This window comes from Dermochelys coriacea, chromosome 1, assembly GCF_009764565.3.
Source record: "Dermochelys coriacea isolate rDerCor1 chromosome 1, rDerCor1.pri.v4, whole genome shotgun sequence".
Taxonomy (NCBI): domain Eukaryota; kingdom Metazoa; phylum Chordata; order Testudines; family Dermochelyidae; genus Dermochelys; species Dermochelys coriacea.
In genome coordinates, this window is record NC_050068.2 from 232,142,001 (window position 1) to 232,159,803 (window position 17,803).

Sequence of the window (17,803 nt, forward strand, 5' to 3'; positions counted from 1 at the left end):
GTAACCTTAGGCAAATAACTTCACCCGCTTCCCCTCCCACCCTTTGTCTGCTCCAGTGTCTCTCAACCTATTTACCATTGTGGGCTGCATCCAATGCTACCTTTATGGCCCTGAGAATGTCACATGGGCCGCAGCTCTGATTGAGCCACAAGAGGCCCTGAAGGCCACTGGTTGAGAACCACTGGTCTTTTCTATCCATTTAGACTGTAAACATTCTGGAGCAGGGACTGTCTCTTACTATGTGCTCGTACAGCACCTAGCACAATGGGGCCTCTAAGTACTACCATAATAATACAGGTTTCAGAGTAGCAGCCGTGTTAGTCTGTATTCGCAAAAAGAAAAGGAGTACTTGTGGCACCTTAGAGACTAACAAATTTATTTGAACATAAGCTTTCATGAGCTACAGCTCACTTCATCGGATGCATTCAGTGGAAAATACAGTGGGGAGATTTATATACACACACAGAGAACATGAAACAATGGGTTTTATCATACACACTGTAAGGAGAGTGATCACTTAAAATGAGCCATCACCTGCAGGGGGAAGGAGGAAAACCTTTCATGGTGATAAGCAAGGTGGGCCATTTCCAGCAGTTAACAAGAACGTCTGAGGAACAGTGAGAGGTGGAGTGGGGTGGGGGGGAGAAATAACATGAGGAAATAGTTTTATAGTTTCATCCACTCCCAGTCTGTATTCAAGCCTAAGTTAATTGTATCCAGTTTGCAAATTAATTCCAATTCAGTAGTCTCTTGCTGGAGTCTGTTTTTGAAGTTTTTTTGTTGAAGGATAGCCACTCTCAGGTCTGGTCACATCACACAACAGAACCACTAACCCAGGAACCTATCCTTGCAACAAAGCCCGTTGCCAACTCTGTCCACATATCTATTCAGGGGACACCATCATAGGGCCTAATCACATCAGCCACACTATCAGAGGCTCATTCCCCTGCGCATCTACCAATGTGATATATGCCATCATGTGCCATCAATGCCCCTCTGCCATGTACATTGGTCAGACTGGACAGTCTCTACGTAAAAGAATAAATGGACACAAATCAGATGTCAAGAATTATAACATTCAAAAACCAATCGGAGAACACTTCAATCTCTCCAGTCACTCGATTACAGACCTGAGAGTGGCTATCCTTCAACAAAAAAACTTCAAAAACAGACTCCAATGAGAGACTGCTGAATTGGAATTAATTTGCAAACTGGATACAATTAACTTAGGCTTGAATAGAGACTGGGAGTGGATGAGTCATTACACAAAGTAAATCTATTTCCCCATGTTATTTCTCCCCCCCACCCCACCCCCCACTGTTCCTCAAACGTTCTTGTTAACTGCTGGAAATGGCCCACCTTGCTTGTCACCATGAAAGGTTTTCCTCCTTCCTGCCCCCTCCTGCTGGTGATGGCTCATCTTAAGTGATCACTCTCCTTACAGTGTGTATGATAAAACCCATTGTTTCATGTTCTCTGTGTGTGAATATAAATCTCCCCACTGTATTTTCCACCGAATGCACCCGATGAAGTGAGCTGTAGCTCACGAAAGCTTATGCTCAAATAAATTTGTTAGTCTCTTAAGGTGCCACAAGTACTCCTTTTCTTTTTGCATAATAATACATAAATAATATAATATAAAAATGATAAATAATGGTATGTAGAAATGGTCCACCATCAATAATGGCGACGACATTCTGAATTAAACTGTCGGTAGCAAGGAAATCCATGCTTCAAGGATAAACCTTGAAGTCCTTTGTCATGCAGGATTCCCAGTGGAGTCAATAGGAGCTTGGCTTGAGTAAAACCTGCAGGATTTAGCTCTAAGGTTGTCATTCAGCCCTTTCTGCCTAGTTAATAAAACACATGGGATGAGAACCATTGTCCAAGACTCTTGCCAAGGTCTGAGCTGGAGCAACGACAGCCTGAACGTGGAGGCTCTCCATTGTCATTTTAAAAATAAATTTAAAATTCTCTGATTTAACTTCTGGTTTTCTTGAACATTTATTTTAAACATAGATTTTTTTAAAAAGCTAAAAGCCCATCATGGTCCTCCCTGCTAAAATCCCTTCAAATGTTGCTTCCAGATATCTCTGCTTTAGTGGATGTCATGGGACTTCAAGGATGTTGAGAGGGGTATTGAAGTGCATGGCGTTTTAGCACAGCCCTGGGCATTTTTACACATCCTCATCTCCATAGACACCAAGAGGAGAATATGCCTTGGTGTTCACACACCACAACAACTCTTTCACTGCATGATGAAATAGTTGGGGATTTTAATCATGATTTGCACTTCTGTACCATTTTGCTTCCCGAAGCCCTCAGAGAAACATTTAGAAACACTAGTTAAGCTTCACAACACCACATATAAATAACGTTATCCCCATTTCACAGACAGAGACTAAGGCACTGAAAAAGTGAGTGATTTACTTATGTGTCAGTAACAGAGCCACGAATAGTAATGCACAGGAGTTCTGATTCCTAGTTCCCTGCTCTGATCATTGTAGAGAACAATCTCATCTGCTAAATGTTCTACATTTTCTTATTGCCAATGAACATTTGTTGAACTCTCCTGTGGAGCGTCTCAGTTGTGCAATAAATAGATAACAGTATGGAAATTATTCATCCAAAAGGAAGACAAGGAAGTGACCTAGGAGTGGACAGTACATCCTGGGTTTCAGAGCTTAAGTTTGCAGACAGAATTGGCCAGTGGGGTTGTTCTGTTAAGGGTACAACATACTTTCTGCCAGTTGCCTACTTCTTTATTTGGGTAGATAGCAGCTGCCATTGGGGTGCAAAATTCTACCTTTACTTTAATCCCCTTAATTCCAAGCCCTTCTGCTCAGTGTTTCTCTTCCATTCCTAGCTTTTTTGAGTGTTTACTCTCTAAACTCCTCAGGGAGAGGATCTGCCAATAGAGCAGGTCAGAAAATGTCATGTACACCTTACATGGTAGGTTGTAGGTCTTCTACTAGCAGGTCAGGCTTCTGTACCAGATATAGATTGGCTGCCGAGCTTTGTTCCCAGAGAGATACACCAGAGATGGGCACACCATAAGAACCTGTAATGGCAGGAATGGCTGTTGTGAGCTAAAGTATGTTATACATGACACCACCTAATGGCTGAACAGTACAGTACAGTACAGTTTAGCATTCCATGACATCTCCCCGATTAAGTTTTACATTCTTACCATTTACAAAACTTACACTTTAAAGTTCAGTACTGTTTAAGTCTCCTGAGTGTCTCTGAATTGTACTGGTTTTCTAATCATGTGACCCAAACGTGTAACAATGTGGTCATCTGTCTGCCTATTAGTTGCAATGACTGGCTGTAGTTGGCTTGGAATCCTTGAGGAGTCTTCTTGTTCTGCATCCACCTTCTGCAGAGTTTGTGCTGTTGATTGTTCTTTCTGGAGGAGCAAACTGTAGATGTCAATGGTTTCTGTTGAACTTTCCATTGTTTGTCTCAAGCACGTATGATCTGGGCACTGAGTTCTTTTTCTTTATAACAGCTGGGGTAGTCTACCCTTTTTCTCCATCCATTTGACACAAACACGGTCAGCAGGTTCTAGAACCAGACTCTAATTGAGTCTGTTGTAAAAGTGTTCTTTTAGCTTTTTTATCTGATTTGACTACTCTCTTCTTATCTGGCCACTTTGGAGATAGGTTCTTTTCCGAAGTTGGAATAGTAGTTCTGAACGGTATTCCCATCAGGAGTTGTGCTGGGCTATATCCAGTGGCTACTATTGGTGCTGATTGGTAACTCAGAAGAGCAAGCAATGTATCTTCATGTTGTGGGATTTTCTTGGCTGTCTATACCGCTCTCAGCCTCTCCATTCATTTTTGGGTAATGTGGATTGTTAGTAATATAATCAAAATCATATTTCATTTGGAATTATTTAAATTCCACAGCGGTGAATTGCAGTCCATTGTCCATCGTCCATCACTAGTTGTTCTGGAACACTAAAGTGAGAAACAGTGCACTTCAGTGTCTCAATAACCTGGAAAAATACTTCGCAACAACCACGTAACCAGCCGGCCCTAATGTAATTTAGAACTCCTTGAAGCTGTGTGTCTGTTGAGGTTGCTTTTTGTAACGGGTATGGTTTCTTTTCTGACACTGGTCTGTATGCATCTGTAGCATCCACATACACCTTTACATCATCTTTGAGCTCACAGGTAGTTGAGTGAGATACTGACTCCATGGTAGAGCATCTGCTGCTACCAGATTTTTCCCAGGAACATAATGAGCAACTGGGTTAAATTGCATTAACCTGATCAAAAGATGTTGGCATCTCAATGTGGCTTGACCAAGGTCTTTTCCAGTGAAGAGGGTTACAAGAGGTTTACGGTCTCTTATCAGTGCAAAGGAATCCAGCCCACACAGATATCTGTAAAAGTTCTCACATGCCAGTAGGCTTGCCAGTATTCAGAGCAAAATTCAACTTCCACTCAGATCCACATTGTTGCCATAATATACCACCTAGGCCATAGCTGCTTGCATCTGTACTCATCCTTGTGGACTTGTTCATATCACAGTATTTGAGAACTGCAGCTCTTGAGATAATTTCTTTTACCTTTTTTGAAGTCAATTTCTTGATTTAGCACCCATGGTCATGATGTGTTGGACTTTAATAGTTCATTTAGTTGTTTTTGTTGCTGTAGAAAGGTCTTGTTGGTATTGTCTGAGGTAATTTACTAACCTAGGCCACATATCTGTTCTGGTACATACGTTGATGCATTCAGTTCTTGAATTGCTTTTACTTTGTCAGGGTTAGGACTTTGTTTTTTGTCCGCCCCAAAAACCTCGATTTAGGGTAGACAGAAAACTCACTTTTCCTTGTTTGGCTTCAGTCCAGGCTGACTGAACTCCTAAAGGATGGGACTTGCCAAAAGAGCAGATCAGAAAAAAAATGTCCTCCTACAGAAGATGTCAGTTTTTATTATTGTTGAAAAACAGATATCCTGAAAAGTTAAAATGTTTCAGTTGTGGCCAAAAACTGATGAAAACTGAAAACAATTCAGCCAAAAACTGGGGGCAGGAAAGAAGAATAATTTTTGTCAAAAGTTTTCAGTTATCAAAGATAGAAATCAAAATATTTGGGGAAAACAGACCTTTTTTGTGATAACTTACATTTAGTTAAAGCCCCACAAAGTTTCAATAGAAAATTTTCAGCCAACTCTAATTGCTAATTTTATTTGTCAGTAAAATGCCATGTGCGTCTAAATCACTTCCTGAACTACCTTAAACAATCATCCTCTTTCTTTGTGATAAATATCACATATATGACACAGCCTTCCACAGTCTTTATTAAGACAAATCTTCCAATTAAATCATGAAACGTCTTGGGCCAAATTCAAGGAAGTCAGTAGACATGCACAATTTACACACAGGCTGGATTTGTCTCTACAGCTTAATTTGGTGCATAAATATAACTTAATCGAGCCTGTAACAAAAGTTTTATGGATATGACTACAAGAAATGTTAAAAAACGAACAGAACATTTTATTAGTTATTTCTAGTCATAATATGTAACTTGTTCCTGGGTACATTTTGACTCCCTGACATTACATACAAAAAGCAGAGCTAGAGTCTAATGGCTGAGGACCTGACCCCACTGGGTTCCATCTGAACTAAAGAATTATACTTAAACTGGGTTTAGATATATGTAAGGAACCAAGTGTAGCAGGTGTGGTCTGGTGGTCATAGCTGGGCTGGTGTCCACAAGTCAAGGATGGCCACAAAGGATGTCCACAAGTCAAGGATGGCCCTGGTCAGTGAGCAGGGATTGAGTAATTGCTAGAGCCAGCATCGATCAACAAGGGTCAGAGTCAGGGTATGGCCAGAGATTGGAGATCAGAGACAGCTACCAGGCTGGAATCAGGAGGCCAGAGTCAGGATGGGGATAGAGACTAGAGATGAGAAAACAAGATGAGGTCTGGAGTCATAGCAGGCCAGAAGTCTTTGTGATTCCCAGACAACTTCCTTGGTTACCCTCCAGGGTTAAATATTGTGACTGGCCAATCAGAAGGCCACAGGCTGCTGTCACTCTGGACCCTTTGGGCAGTACTTCCTGTGGTGTCTGATCTCCACAGTGCTCCCTGGGGCTCTCCCAGGCTCTTCAGCTCTGGGTTCTAGACTCATACATGGGTTCTAGACCAATGTTTTTCAAACCATGGGTTGTGACCCAGTACTGGGTTGCCTTGCTCTGGTCAGCACCGCCGACCTGGACGTTAAAAGTCCCATCAGCGGTGCTACCCAGTTAAGGCAGACTGGTGCCTACCTTTTCTGACACCGTGCTGTGCCCTGGAAGTGGCCAGCTGCATGTCTGGCTTCTAGGCAGGTGGGCCACGGGGCTCTGAGCGCTGCCCCCGCCCCAAGCCCCGTGAACCGGCCAATCGGGGGGGGGCAGTGCTTGTGGGTGTGAGCCTCCTCCTAGGAGCTGGACCTGCTACTGGCTGCTTCTGGGGGGCAGTGCAATCCATGGTGTACCCCGGCTGTGCCACTGACTGGGAGCTGCCGGAGGTAAGTCAGTGCCCCAACCCCATGCCCCAATTCTCTGCACCAGCCCTGAACCTCCCCTAACCTGGAACCCCTTCCTGCACCCCAAACCCCTCATCCCCAGCCCCACTCCAGAACCTGCACCCCTAGCCCAGAGCCCTGACCCCCTCCTGCACCCCAACCCCCTGCCCCAGCTCAGAGCCTCCTCCCACATCCTGAACCTCTCATCCCCAGCTCTGGCTCTTCATCCTCCTGCGGATCATCCCCCACCGCAGTCTCCCCAGTGGATGTGCTAATAGTTTGTATTTCATAACCACTTTGATTTGGACTGATACCTTGTGAAAGAACAACAGCAATAGATCTTCCTCTTTATCCTGGACTACTTTAGGTATGAAGAGGAATTTTCCCAGCGACTGAAACTACAGGACCAGATACTGCAACTCAAACACCAGCTGGAGCATCAAAAAGAAAATTGTTTACAGGTGAGGCTAATAACCCTGCTCCTAAACGGTGCTTTTGAAGCCTATTCAGCGTCTCCTAATCAGACTGCTAAAGCTCCTGCAGAATTGTCCTTCCTCCAGAAATGGGATTAACATGGGCTGCTCTTTACTAGAGCACACTTGGGAAGCTGGTGTCTGTGAATGTTTATAGGGCCAGGTCTCCATAATTCCAAAGATGTGGAAGTTCACCACTGCCCAAAAGCTTGTTTGCATATAGAGCCAGCTTCAGGATTTTCCCACCAACCCTGCCATGTGAGTCAGCTGGATCTCTGCATTACTGAAAGCCCTAGCAAGTAGTGATTTGTGCTCTTTAGTGCCTTCTTCCTTGTCTATCACAGTAGCTTAACTATGCTGATGTCCATACCATCTCTACGTGTATATTTGCTTTTCATATTCTTGCTTTGGCCAGGAAGGATGGTCTTTGATTAGAGTCAGAAACCTGGATCATATTCCTGGCTCTGGCTCAGTTTTCCTGGCCCTGATTCTTCACTACCTCACACCTTGTGTGGTCATTTCTAGGAGAGCAAAGGTGGGCATAAAATGCTGCTACTAGTTTAAGTGATTGGCGAATTTGATGGTGGTCGTGTTTTGCTCTCCTGCTGCCAGGCTTACATGATTACACCAAGTGAAAGGGGAATCAAGTCCTCTGTGTGAAGCTAGGCAAATCACTGCCTGTTGTGCTGAAGAGTGAGTTGCCGTGAGGAAGCAGAGGATTGGAATCCCCATTCGAAGGTATTGATTTTCCTCCCTGTTCTCCTGCATGCTGATTGAAACCACAGCATGGTTACTGTGAAATGTCAGCTGAGACAGGCAGTAGGTGGAAATGGCCAGAGAAATGGAGAAGATAAGTGACATCTCTTAGCCCTGGTCTACACCGGAGGATCGAGCTAAGTTACTCAACTTCAGCTACGTGAATATCATAGCTGAAGTCGACGTACTTAGACGTGGTGTCTTCACTGCGGTGAATCGACGGCTGTCGCTCCCCTGTCGACTCTGCCTGTGCCTCTCGCGGTGCTGGAGTACAGGAGCCGACGGGAGAGCACTTGGGGGGTCAATTTATCGTATCTAGACTATATGCGATAAATAGATTCCCCCCTGGATCAATCGCTGCCCGCCGATCCGGATGGTAGTGAAGACATACCTTTAGGAGTGGTGTGTGTGTGTGTGTTTTTTAAACAAAGCATAGATTAGCCAATAGGGGATGATTAGCTGAAGCCAAAAGGAGGTAGAGGTGAGGCCCATAAAATGCCAGCAACTGCAAGAGGCAATTCATGTCATACATTCTGAGCAAAAAATGTGGATCTTTTTGAGGTAAGCAGTAATAAAGTTTAAGGCTAGGAGGGACCACCAGATTATCCAGTCTGATCTCCTATGTATCCCAAGCCACTAACCCCCACCCAGTTACCCCTGTATTAAGATCAGTAAAATGGATTAGACTGTAGTAGTACAGCTTTCAGAAGACTAAACTATTGTGTGCCACAGGCAGAGAACAGAAGGGACCAAGAAGCACCAATGCCTGGGGCCTCTGCAATGACAGGGAACTGATTTGGTGAGAGATACCTAGCTGATTCATTAGTATGCCTCTCCTGGCTGCGGGTGTCTGGGTTTGCTATTTTTATTTTTTGAAACGGAAGTATGACATTTCTCTTTCTGGCTTGTTTGTTATACTAACTAAACAATAAAAGGGCAGCCCCATAGCTTTCTCTGGCTTGTAGGCATCAAGGGGGCAACCCAACATCTTCCCCACCCATGGAGATAAGACACTGATTCATGTGTGTTATGTGTTGGGAATACTCCTTTGTCAGACCAGGAGCAGCAGTAAGAAGTCCTTTATGTAACGCAGCATCTACCTTGCTGAAACACTAGACCAGTGTTTCTCAAATGCGGCCATCAGGGGCTTTTCATGTGGCCACAGCCTCCTGGATGGTGAATGCGGGGAGAGCGTAAAGCAATGGCCCCTCCCCAGGGGTGGGGCTTTGCCCCCCTTTGGAGCCACAAACACTAGAGAAGCAGGCAGCTGTTGTGAGTTCCCCCCCTTCCTGAGGGTAGTGGGGCTCAGGCTTCTGGCTTCAGCCTTGGGGTTGCAGGTGGTGGCTGCAGGGTTTCAGAGTCCAGATGCAGGACCATGGGCTCTGGCCCTGAGCCCCAGTCATGCAGCAGTGGGTGCCATCCCCAGGCTTACTACCCCCGTTGCTCCTAGTCCCCGCTGTGTCCTCTGGCCCCGGCTTCAGCCGCGCGGCTGCAGAGGTACAGTCCCTGGGCTCTGGCCCCAGGCTCACTAACACCCCATTGCCTGTGGACCTCACTGCCTCCCCTGGCCCCCTCACCCACCCACCCCATTGGAGCTGGCTCCCACTGCTTCCCTACCTACCTCCCCATTCAGGGCTCAATTTTTAACCTGGCTTGCCAGGGCTGAATAAGTCTGTTGTGAAAAGTGATATTTGTATGTTTGTTAATATCACTTTTCGCAGCCTCCCAGCTAGCTAGCAAGTCTGCTACTGTGAAAAATGATATTAAAAAACATTCAAATATCACTTTTCACAGACGCAGATTTAGTAACTAGCAAGTCTTTATATTAAAAAAAAAAAGCAACCAAAAAGCAAAAGAAACAATTACAAAAGAAGACAAGAACATGCAAAGCACATTATTTGTTTCTATTCTGTTTAGGTCCAGTAAAGAATAGAGACAACTGTACGTTATTTTTATTATTGAATCTGCAAAAAAACAAACAAACAAAAAAACAGACATAAATAAATTACAAGGATCTGGACATGTATATGTGCATATTAATTAACTTTAGGAAAAACAAATAAAGTATTTTAGGAAAAATTGTCAGAGTGGCCACCAGCAAGAGTTGATGGTCACACTCTGAGGCCAGCAAGATATGTGTTGTGAGAACCCCATGACAACTGGGAGAGGAGTTTGATTGGAATCCCTCTGAGTGCAGACAAAAGAGAGGCAGCATTGCCCAGTGGTTAAGGTGCCAGCCTAAGACTCCGGAGAGCTGAGTTCATTTCTCTCTTCCACCACAGACTGTATGTGTGACCTTAGGCTGAGAGTGACAAAGGAACTTAAAGGCACCTAGAAAATCCCTGGAACAATGGGATCTATAAACCGTGTGTTAGGTGCCTAGGCTCCTATATAATGCATTTTGGAGGGAGAGGTGCCTCAGAGTACATCTACACTGCAAACCCCTACCAACACTGAATCTCAGAGTGTGGGTCAGCTGACTCAGACTTACACTATGGGGCTGAGTCTCAGAGCCTGAATGACAGCCCAAGCTCAGATATCTACCCTGCTATTTTTTAGTCTCATAGCATGAATCTGCAAGCTGGGCAGGAAGCTGTCTAGGCTAGTCAATGGGAGATGCTGACAAGAGGGTCTGTCCTAAACCCTGCCCCTTGCCCAGAGTTTGGTGACTAAGTCTGGGCTACAGGGAGCTGCCTATTCTGCTTCATATAGCTGAAAATCCTCTCCTGGAGTTATATGGCTTAGGTGCTTAAGATGTTTCTTGTAAGCAAGAGGTGGCCTCCCTTATAACCTTTCACCCATTGGTTAGAGCAGAGGCTCTCAAACTGGGAGTTGTGCCCCCATGGGGTGGGGCATGGAATGTATTCTGAGTATGTGTGAGAAACTTTGGGGGGGGAACTTACTGCACACAGTCAGAGCTGAGTGCCCAGCCAGGAGCTGCCACTCTTCGCTCTGCCTTCATACCGGGCCACCCTTACTTCTGCACTGCTGCTGGCAGCAGTACTACCTACAAAGCTGGGCCCTCTGGCCAACAGCCGCAACTCTTGCTCTGCCTTCAAAGCTGGACAACTGGAGACTGGCAGCTGCTGGCCAGGCACCCAGAGGGGGAATTACCAGATGTCTGGGTTTTCCCAGACATAGCTGTGATGGGTTGTTCCCCTTGGGGTGAAGTCTGGGAGCTGTAGAAACTGCTGTGCTTCTCTAAGACACCCACCTGTGTTGGGGACACAGCCAGCCTCACCCAGGCCCTGTTATCACCCAACACGACTGCAGGTGCCGCCATGCACCCAAACTAGGCTACCTGAATGCAAACAGCAGACCCCAGCCAGTTTCCCAGCTCCCCAGGCATGCACCTCCCTCTGGAATAGAAAGCCAAAATTATATCATCTTGAACTATACAAGGATCTGCACAGCGTAAACACAATATGTCTGCCCTTCCCTCAAGGTAGAGAGGAATATGAACACTTGTAGTAACAAAGCTGAGATTTTTCCTGAAACACTTCATTTAAAGGCACACTGGTTTAGGATAAAATATAAAACAAGTTTATTAACTATGAAAAGATAGACTTTAAGTGATTGTAAGTGATAGCAAACAGATCAAAGCAGATTACCTAATAAATAAACAAAACCGCAAACTAAGCCTACGATACTAGAAAGATGGGATATGAGTTAGCAAATTCTACACCTGGCTGATGATACAAGCAGGATTTCAGATTCTTAAGCTTTGCAGCTTGGGATCCCCTCCCCTGTTCCAAGTCTTTTTCTTTTGGAGCTTCTCTCAGGTGTTGAGTTGTGGGGGAGTGAAGAATAACAGATGATGTCACTCCTGCCTGATCTAGCTTTAGCATATGGTGGGAACCCTTTGTTCCAAAAACAGTTCCCAGCCCAGTTTGTGGAAAAATACAGATACCCAAAATGGAGTCCAGAGTCATGTGGGCAGGTCACATGGCGTTGCAGAGTCATAGCAGCCATTATCCATAGGCTGTCAGGAGCATTCTCAGGATAGTTTGCCAGGTATGGGATAAGCTTCTCCGAAGGCATGTTGTTTTCCCTAATGGTCCTTTATCCTGAATGTGCCCTTTGCAACCAGCTATTTAAACTGGAAGCATCTTGCCTAGTGGGTGTCACTACATGTGAAATACAGATACATAGTCGATATTCATAACTTCAGATTCAAAAAAGTTACATGCATACAAATAGGATAATCAGATTCAGCAAATCGTAACTTTTCCAATGAAACCTTACACGACCCATCTTATACAAAATGCATCATAATTATGCCATAATCATATCAATAATATCACTATGAAGAATATGGGGTGCAGTGTCACAATAGCCTCTTTTTTGATTCTCCGACTTCTGTGCAGGCAGATCTTTCAAATACCAGGCAATGTCTTGGATTTTTGCAGAGCAGTTGTTGAAGCTCAAAAAGAGCCCCGATTGGTCCCTCCATGTATCTGTAGGTGATTGTTCAATTCCCTGGCATCCGCAGCTGTCAGATCCCTGCCCCCCACCCAGGCCTTGGCTCTTAGCCCTGGCCAGGGGAGTCCCATAGGGAGGTACTGACTGATGAATGGTGCTGCATCTTGGGCTTGCACCAGCCAACCTGCCACTGTGATAGGGAGCAATGCTGCCCCCTCACTCCAGTGAGTACCCCCCCATACACAGGGTACCCCCTCAAGTACACACACATCCCTCCAGCATCTCCAACTATACGCCCCTCCAGCTCTCTTCTGCCCTTCCTAGATCTCCCTGCCCCCCGCTTTCCCCCCCCGCACTTCTGCTACTGTCCTCTTTTTGGGAACCTGAAATATGGTAACCCTGGGCATGAGCTACTACAGATGCAAGGAACAGGGGTGGCATCAAATAAGTCTGAGAACCCTTGGGTTAGAGCACACAATTGGATGTTGGAGAGCTTGGTTCAACTCCCTCATCTGCCTGCTGAGGAGAAGGGGGTTGAGCAGGGATTCCCTACCTCTCAGTGAAAGGACTTAATGGACCATGGAACTGTTCCACAATGACACATTCTGTGGTCTGATTGTAAGCCTGGCAATGATAAGCTCCATGCAACAACATGCTTGACACCAGAATTTATTCAATAGATATGTAGGTTGTTGTGGATGATCTATAGAACCAAAAAGCAGGCACAAGAGCAACAGCTTGTATTCCTCTTGGAAACCAGCTGGAAACAGCACGACCCTTTCTCTTTCATATATTGCTAAGATTGTATTGCTGTACTATACTCTCTAAATATCAGTACCCTCTTGTGTGCATCCAAGCAAAGGCTCCACCAATTTACACACTGTTACTGTATTTTCTCTTCTCCTATATTATTTATACAAGAGTCGTCAATTTTTATGTTATGCAGCTTGTCTGCTTTTGCATTGACTCCCACTACATTGGCATGAGTACTGTACTGAGCAGGGGAATATTCGTTTTAGCATCACTGCAGAGTGAAGGAGGGGCTCTAATTTCTGAAAGGTAGAGATTCAAGTGGGTCTTAATGCTGCCACCGTAATGAGCGGTTAGATGAAACGTCATTGCTCTCCCTCATGCATGATGGGCTCCCCGGAGCAGGTGCATTGTGGGGGAAGTGGATTCAGAAAAGCCTTATCTCACCCAGCCTTGGGCATCTGAGCAGGAACTGGCCAAAATACAGCTCTTGTGCTTCTTTGAGCATTAAGGTGATGGCCCAGTTAGCACGGTTAGCGCATTCCATCTTTCCACAGGGAGCATGACATTCAGGTGCATGACATTGGCTGAGCCCTGGTTCTCCTGTGTACCATCTATTCTAATGCATGCAACCCCCCCCCCCCAAAAAAAAAAGACTGGAGATAAACAGCCTCCCTAGTGTTCTCCCTGAGTCATTCTGTTTGTAGTAGGATAGGTGTTTCTCCATGAATGGCTAGATTTTTGCCTTCTCATATTCTGAAGGTGCAATTTGGACCCAAGGAAGTATTCAGAGTGGTGGTGGGAGGAGGATGGATCACTGAGTGAGGTTTTAAAATGTAAATGAAAGGGTGGAATTGTCCAGTTGTTTGTCAGCCGCAATAACTTTTCAGCCCTGGGGACCATTTGGAGATCTGCTTTGATTCAGGCGTACAAACCATGGTTGATTTAGACAAGCGAGCAGATGTATTTGGGGAACAAGCATAAGCCACACATACCCAGTGATAGAAGGGTATCACAGAAAACTATTGCCCTGGGGATTGAACAGTGGCTGACAGTGGGGATTAGGTGCATTGGCCTTGGGCATTATTGCCCAATGGAAGGAAATTTAGAATTTAAGGAGCAACAGGTCTCACCTTAGCTAAGAGTGGTAGCCTTTCTATATACAGCGTGGTAGAACCCCTTAAAGAATGGAAAGGAACAAAAAGCAACTCTCTTCTGCCTAGCTGGCTGGTTGCCAGAGGAGCCCTTGGCACCTGCTGCAGGTTGACAGTCTTGGCCAGTTTGCAGTTGGCTGAACCAAGTGTTTTTGGGTTTTCTTGTTTTCTCTGCCTTCTGATTAGTTAGTTTCCTTGGCTGTTCCCCTGTGTATATAAACATTTCCTTCCCTAGTTCCCGTGACTTTGTTGTTTCCTCTGTTGAGTTGATGTTGTGACTATTGAATGATGATTTTTCTTTTCATCTCATTTGCAAGCATGCAACGAGGTGAATTAACATGTAGGGGGAATGATCGGGTGGGGAAGAAACTTTAAAAAGTAAGAACATTGCCTCAGGCTTTAAAAGGAAAATCGTTCTTGATTTTGCTAAACTTCTCTCTTGAGTCTGATTATTTCTGGATGAATAAAAGATGGACCCGAACCGAAACTCTGAATCCAAACACCCCATACTGAATGCATACATGTGTGTGTGTGAGAGGGGGATGATAGGGGTCATATCTGAATCCAAATTTCCCAGATGGACTCTATCTTTATAATGGGAGAGCCCAAAACCTTACATCTGAACTTTGGGGGAGGTTTTTGGATGCAGATTCAAATGTCACAGTTCAGGTCCATCAGAAGTATTAGCTGAGGTCACTTCTAGATTTGCAGGGTTGTCCTCCCATTCCTTACTCCTGCTTTTTTCTTGTAAAGCAACTCTTGATGAGATGAACACGTCAAAAACTGAACTGTTTGATTTAACCATCCAGCAACACGTGCATTGCAAGAACTTTGTGAATCTCATCAGTCATGGACTTCGAACCAATATTTGTCTGCTTTTTAACACTAGCCTCGAACCCACCATTTCCATGCCACTGGGATTAACTGCTGACACTGTGCATGCAGAGTACTTAAGCTCTTTGAGACTCTGCTAGTACTTCTCATCGCTCTGGAGTGTGATTCCATTTGAAGCATAAGTTATGACCTACAATTCAGTTTCATCTCTTTGAGGATGATAGAGCAGTATTCCTTCAACCCAACCAAACTGTATGTAATATTCATGTCAGATGTGTCTGATATGTACAGTAATAAAGGATAAAACCTTTTTCAATGGAATAGAATCTAAATTCTGCTGCATTTTGGGCTAAGAAGTGTTGCTTAGGATGTGTTTTCAAATAAAACATTAATAACAGAAGCTTGATATTAAAGGGTGTTAATTCTTAGAATATTACCATTTTGTCATTGCACAAACAAAAATGATATTGTAAAAAATGACATCCACAAGTTATTTCAGAACCCCGACCTATTCTATTTTAGTTTTGGGTTTTTAAGGTGGCTTAGACCCCAGACTTCCTCTTTGGTGCTTTTTTTTTCTCACTTATTAACAAAATGGACTGTGGAAATGAGACTGTGAGCTGTGCTATAATTTGCAGCACTCCAAACAGTGCAGATTAAGCTGATGGTGTGATATGTGATATCATCCCTCCATTATTTTCCCAAAGCATCAAGTTAATAAGACTAATGCAGACTGGCATGTGTGTTGCGGCAGCCATCACTTCTTCTGAAAAGAGATTCAATGTAATGACTCTAGGACAGGAAGTGGAAGATGTGAATATAGTAAGACATAAGCATTTTAATTAGATGTTAGTGATTGTGCTTTTCATTAGTAGTGGTTAAAGTATATCATTAACTTTTACAGCTACTTACTTAAAAGGTAAGATATGTCTGTATAAAAAAGATAAAGTGACTTATATATATGTTTTTCCTCTGTGGGAACTGCGAAATAGGTTGTGGTTGAAAAGTTTAGGGTTTTTTTTTTTTCTGTTCTCTGAAATTGGCACAAGTGAAACAGAAAAGTCCAAAGAAACATGCATTTTTCTACTCTGGCTTTTTTAACAATTCATCATGGAATCAGGGAAAATAAGTTTGTTATAAGTTACTTCCTTAAAAGTACTTGACAATTAACTAGCAGTATTATCAAAATTTGTTTACTGGCTTGTTTTTAATATCTTGTATCTTTTAAGGACACAAATGATTTCTTTTTCACTGTAAAGAAATGCTCTTACGGTTTTTAAGTCTAATTTTTGTGACCTCTCCCCTGAGAGAATCCAATTAATTCTTCTTCTAAAACAATGATAGGAATCTAAACAGATGAGACAGAGGCTTGCGTGGTCAGAAGTTCTCATACTCCAACCAGAAGGAAAACTCCATGAATTGAGCAATGGGGACTCAGATTCAATGGCAAAAGTTCAGAAAATTCGAGAAGCCAATGAAGCGGAGGTGAAGCAAATCCAAGAGGAAACTGCAACAGCCTACCATAAAAATGTAAGCCTATAATATAGAACATGTGTTCCCTCTTTCATTTGTCTACTTTACAAGAGTTAATATACAGTATTTGCAAGGTTCACAAGGGGGCTTTTCTCCCTCTAGGCTACTAGCTACAGTTACAGCTTATCCAAAAAGTTAGACTTTTCCCCTAACTGAAAAGAGTTTAATAACATAGCCTTAAAAAAAGAGAAGGGACAAAACTAATGAGCATTCTGCTTAAACAAACATAACAATACAATGCCAGAGGAAATGAATTGGGCCAGGGTGAATTTTTTTTTACTTGTTAAGAAAATATAAAGGGTGAAATCCTGGCCTCATTGAACCCAATAGCAAGACTCACTTCAACTTCAATGAGGCCAGGAGGATTTTCCCTTACAGTATACATAATGGAATTGTGGTACTGACTTCTTCGCTAAAGACAAAAGGCAGTTTGATGTTTGACTGAGTATCTAACTCCTATTTGTAATTTTGAATATCTCCTTCAAAGTTTCTAAGCTGTTTTCCAAGGTCTACTTTTGAAAAATGCTCATTTTGACTTTTCTTCAACAAAAGAAAATGTCCTTTGCACCTCAGAGTGTATATATGAGGCCAGATCCTCAAGACCAGCCATTTGGTGCTTGGCATCGCTCCCTGACAGCTGACACTTTATTTCAGTACACTACTGAGAAACCTGAGGGCTGCTCTAAATTGCACCAGCGGCACACAGCACCAACAGGCCATTTTGGTAACCAGGGATTGCTAGAGTATAAAAAAATTCCAGCCACCTTCCCTTTTTCTTGGCCTTTGCTACCCACACTCACAACCCTTCTCATAGTGGATGAGAGCCAAGGTGTGGTTGTACCATGGATTTATATAGTGGCATTATGATATTTTCCTGTTTATTATCTATCCTTTCCTAATGGTTCCTAACATTGTTAGCTTTTTTGGCTGCCACTGCACACTGAGCAGGTGTTTTCAAAAAATTAACCACGATGATGCTAACATCTCTTTCTTGAGTTGTAATAGCTAATTTAGACCTCATCATTTTGTATGTATAGTTGGGATTATGTTTTCCATTGTGCATTACTCTGTAGTTATCAACATTGAATTTCATCTACCAGTTTGTTACCCAGTCACCCAGTTTAGTGAGATCCCTTTGTAACTTTTTCCAGTCAGCTTTGAATTTAACTATCTTGAGAAATTTTGTATAATCTGCAAACTTTGCCTCCTCACTGTTTACCCCTCTTTCCAGATTGTTTATGAATAAGTTGAACAGCACTGGTCCCAGTAGAGATCCTTGGAAGACCCTGCTATTTACCTCTCTCCCCTGTGAAAACTGACTCTCTATTCCTTCCCTGTGTTTCCTATCTTTTAACCAGT

The 17,803-nt window shown here is 43.6% G+C and overlaps 1 protein-coding gene across 5 annotated transcripts in view; it reads left to right on the forward strand.

The window, feature by feature from the left end:
• The window catches only part of LMNTD1 (lamin tail domain containing 1), a 297,660-nt gene that overhangs the window by 66,687 nt on the left and 213,170 nt on the right, over nt 1–17,803 (forward strand). For 4 of the 5 annotated variants that reach the window (XM_043516236.1, XM_043516229.1, XM_038374598.2 and 1 more), the window contains exons 2-3: nt 6,890–6,983; nt 16,256–16,441. In XM_043516236.1, coding sequence (XP_043372171.1) covers nt 6,890–6,983; nt 16,256–16,441 — 280 coding nt within the window. The remainder of the gene's footprint in view (nt 1–6,889; nt 6,984–16,255; nt 16,442–17,803) is intronic. The other variant, XM_043516238.1, reaches the window with a different exon arrangement.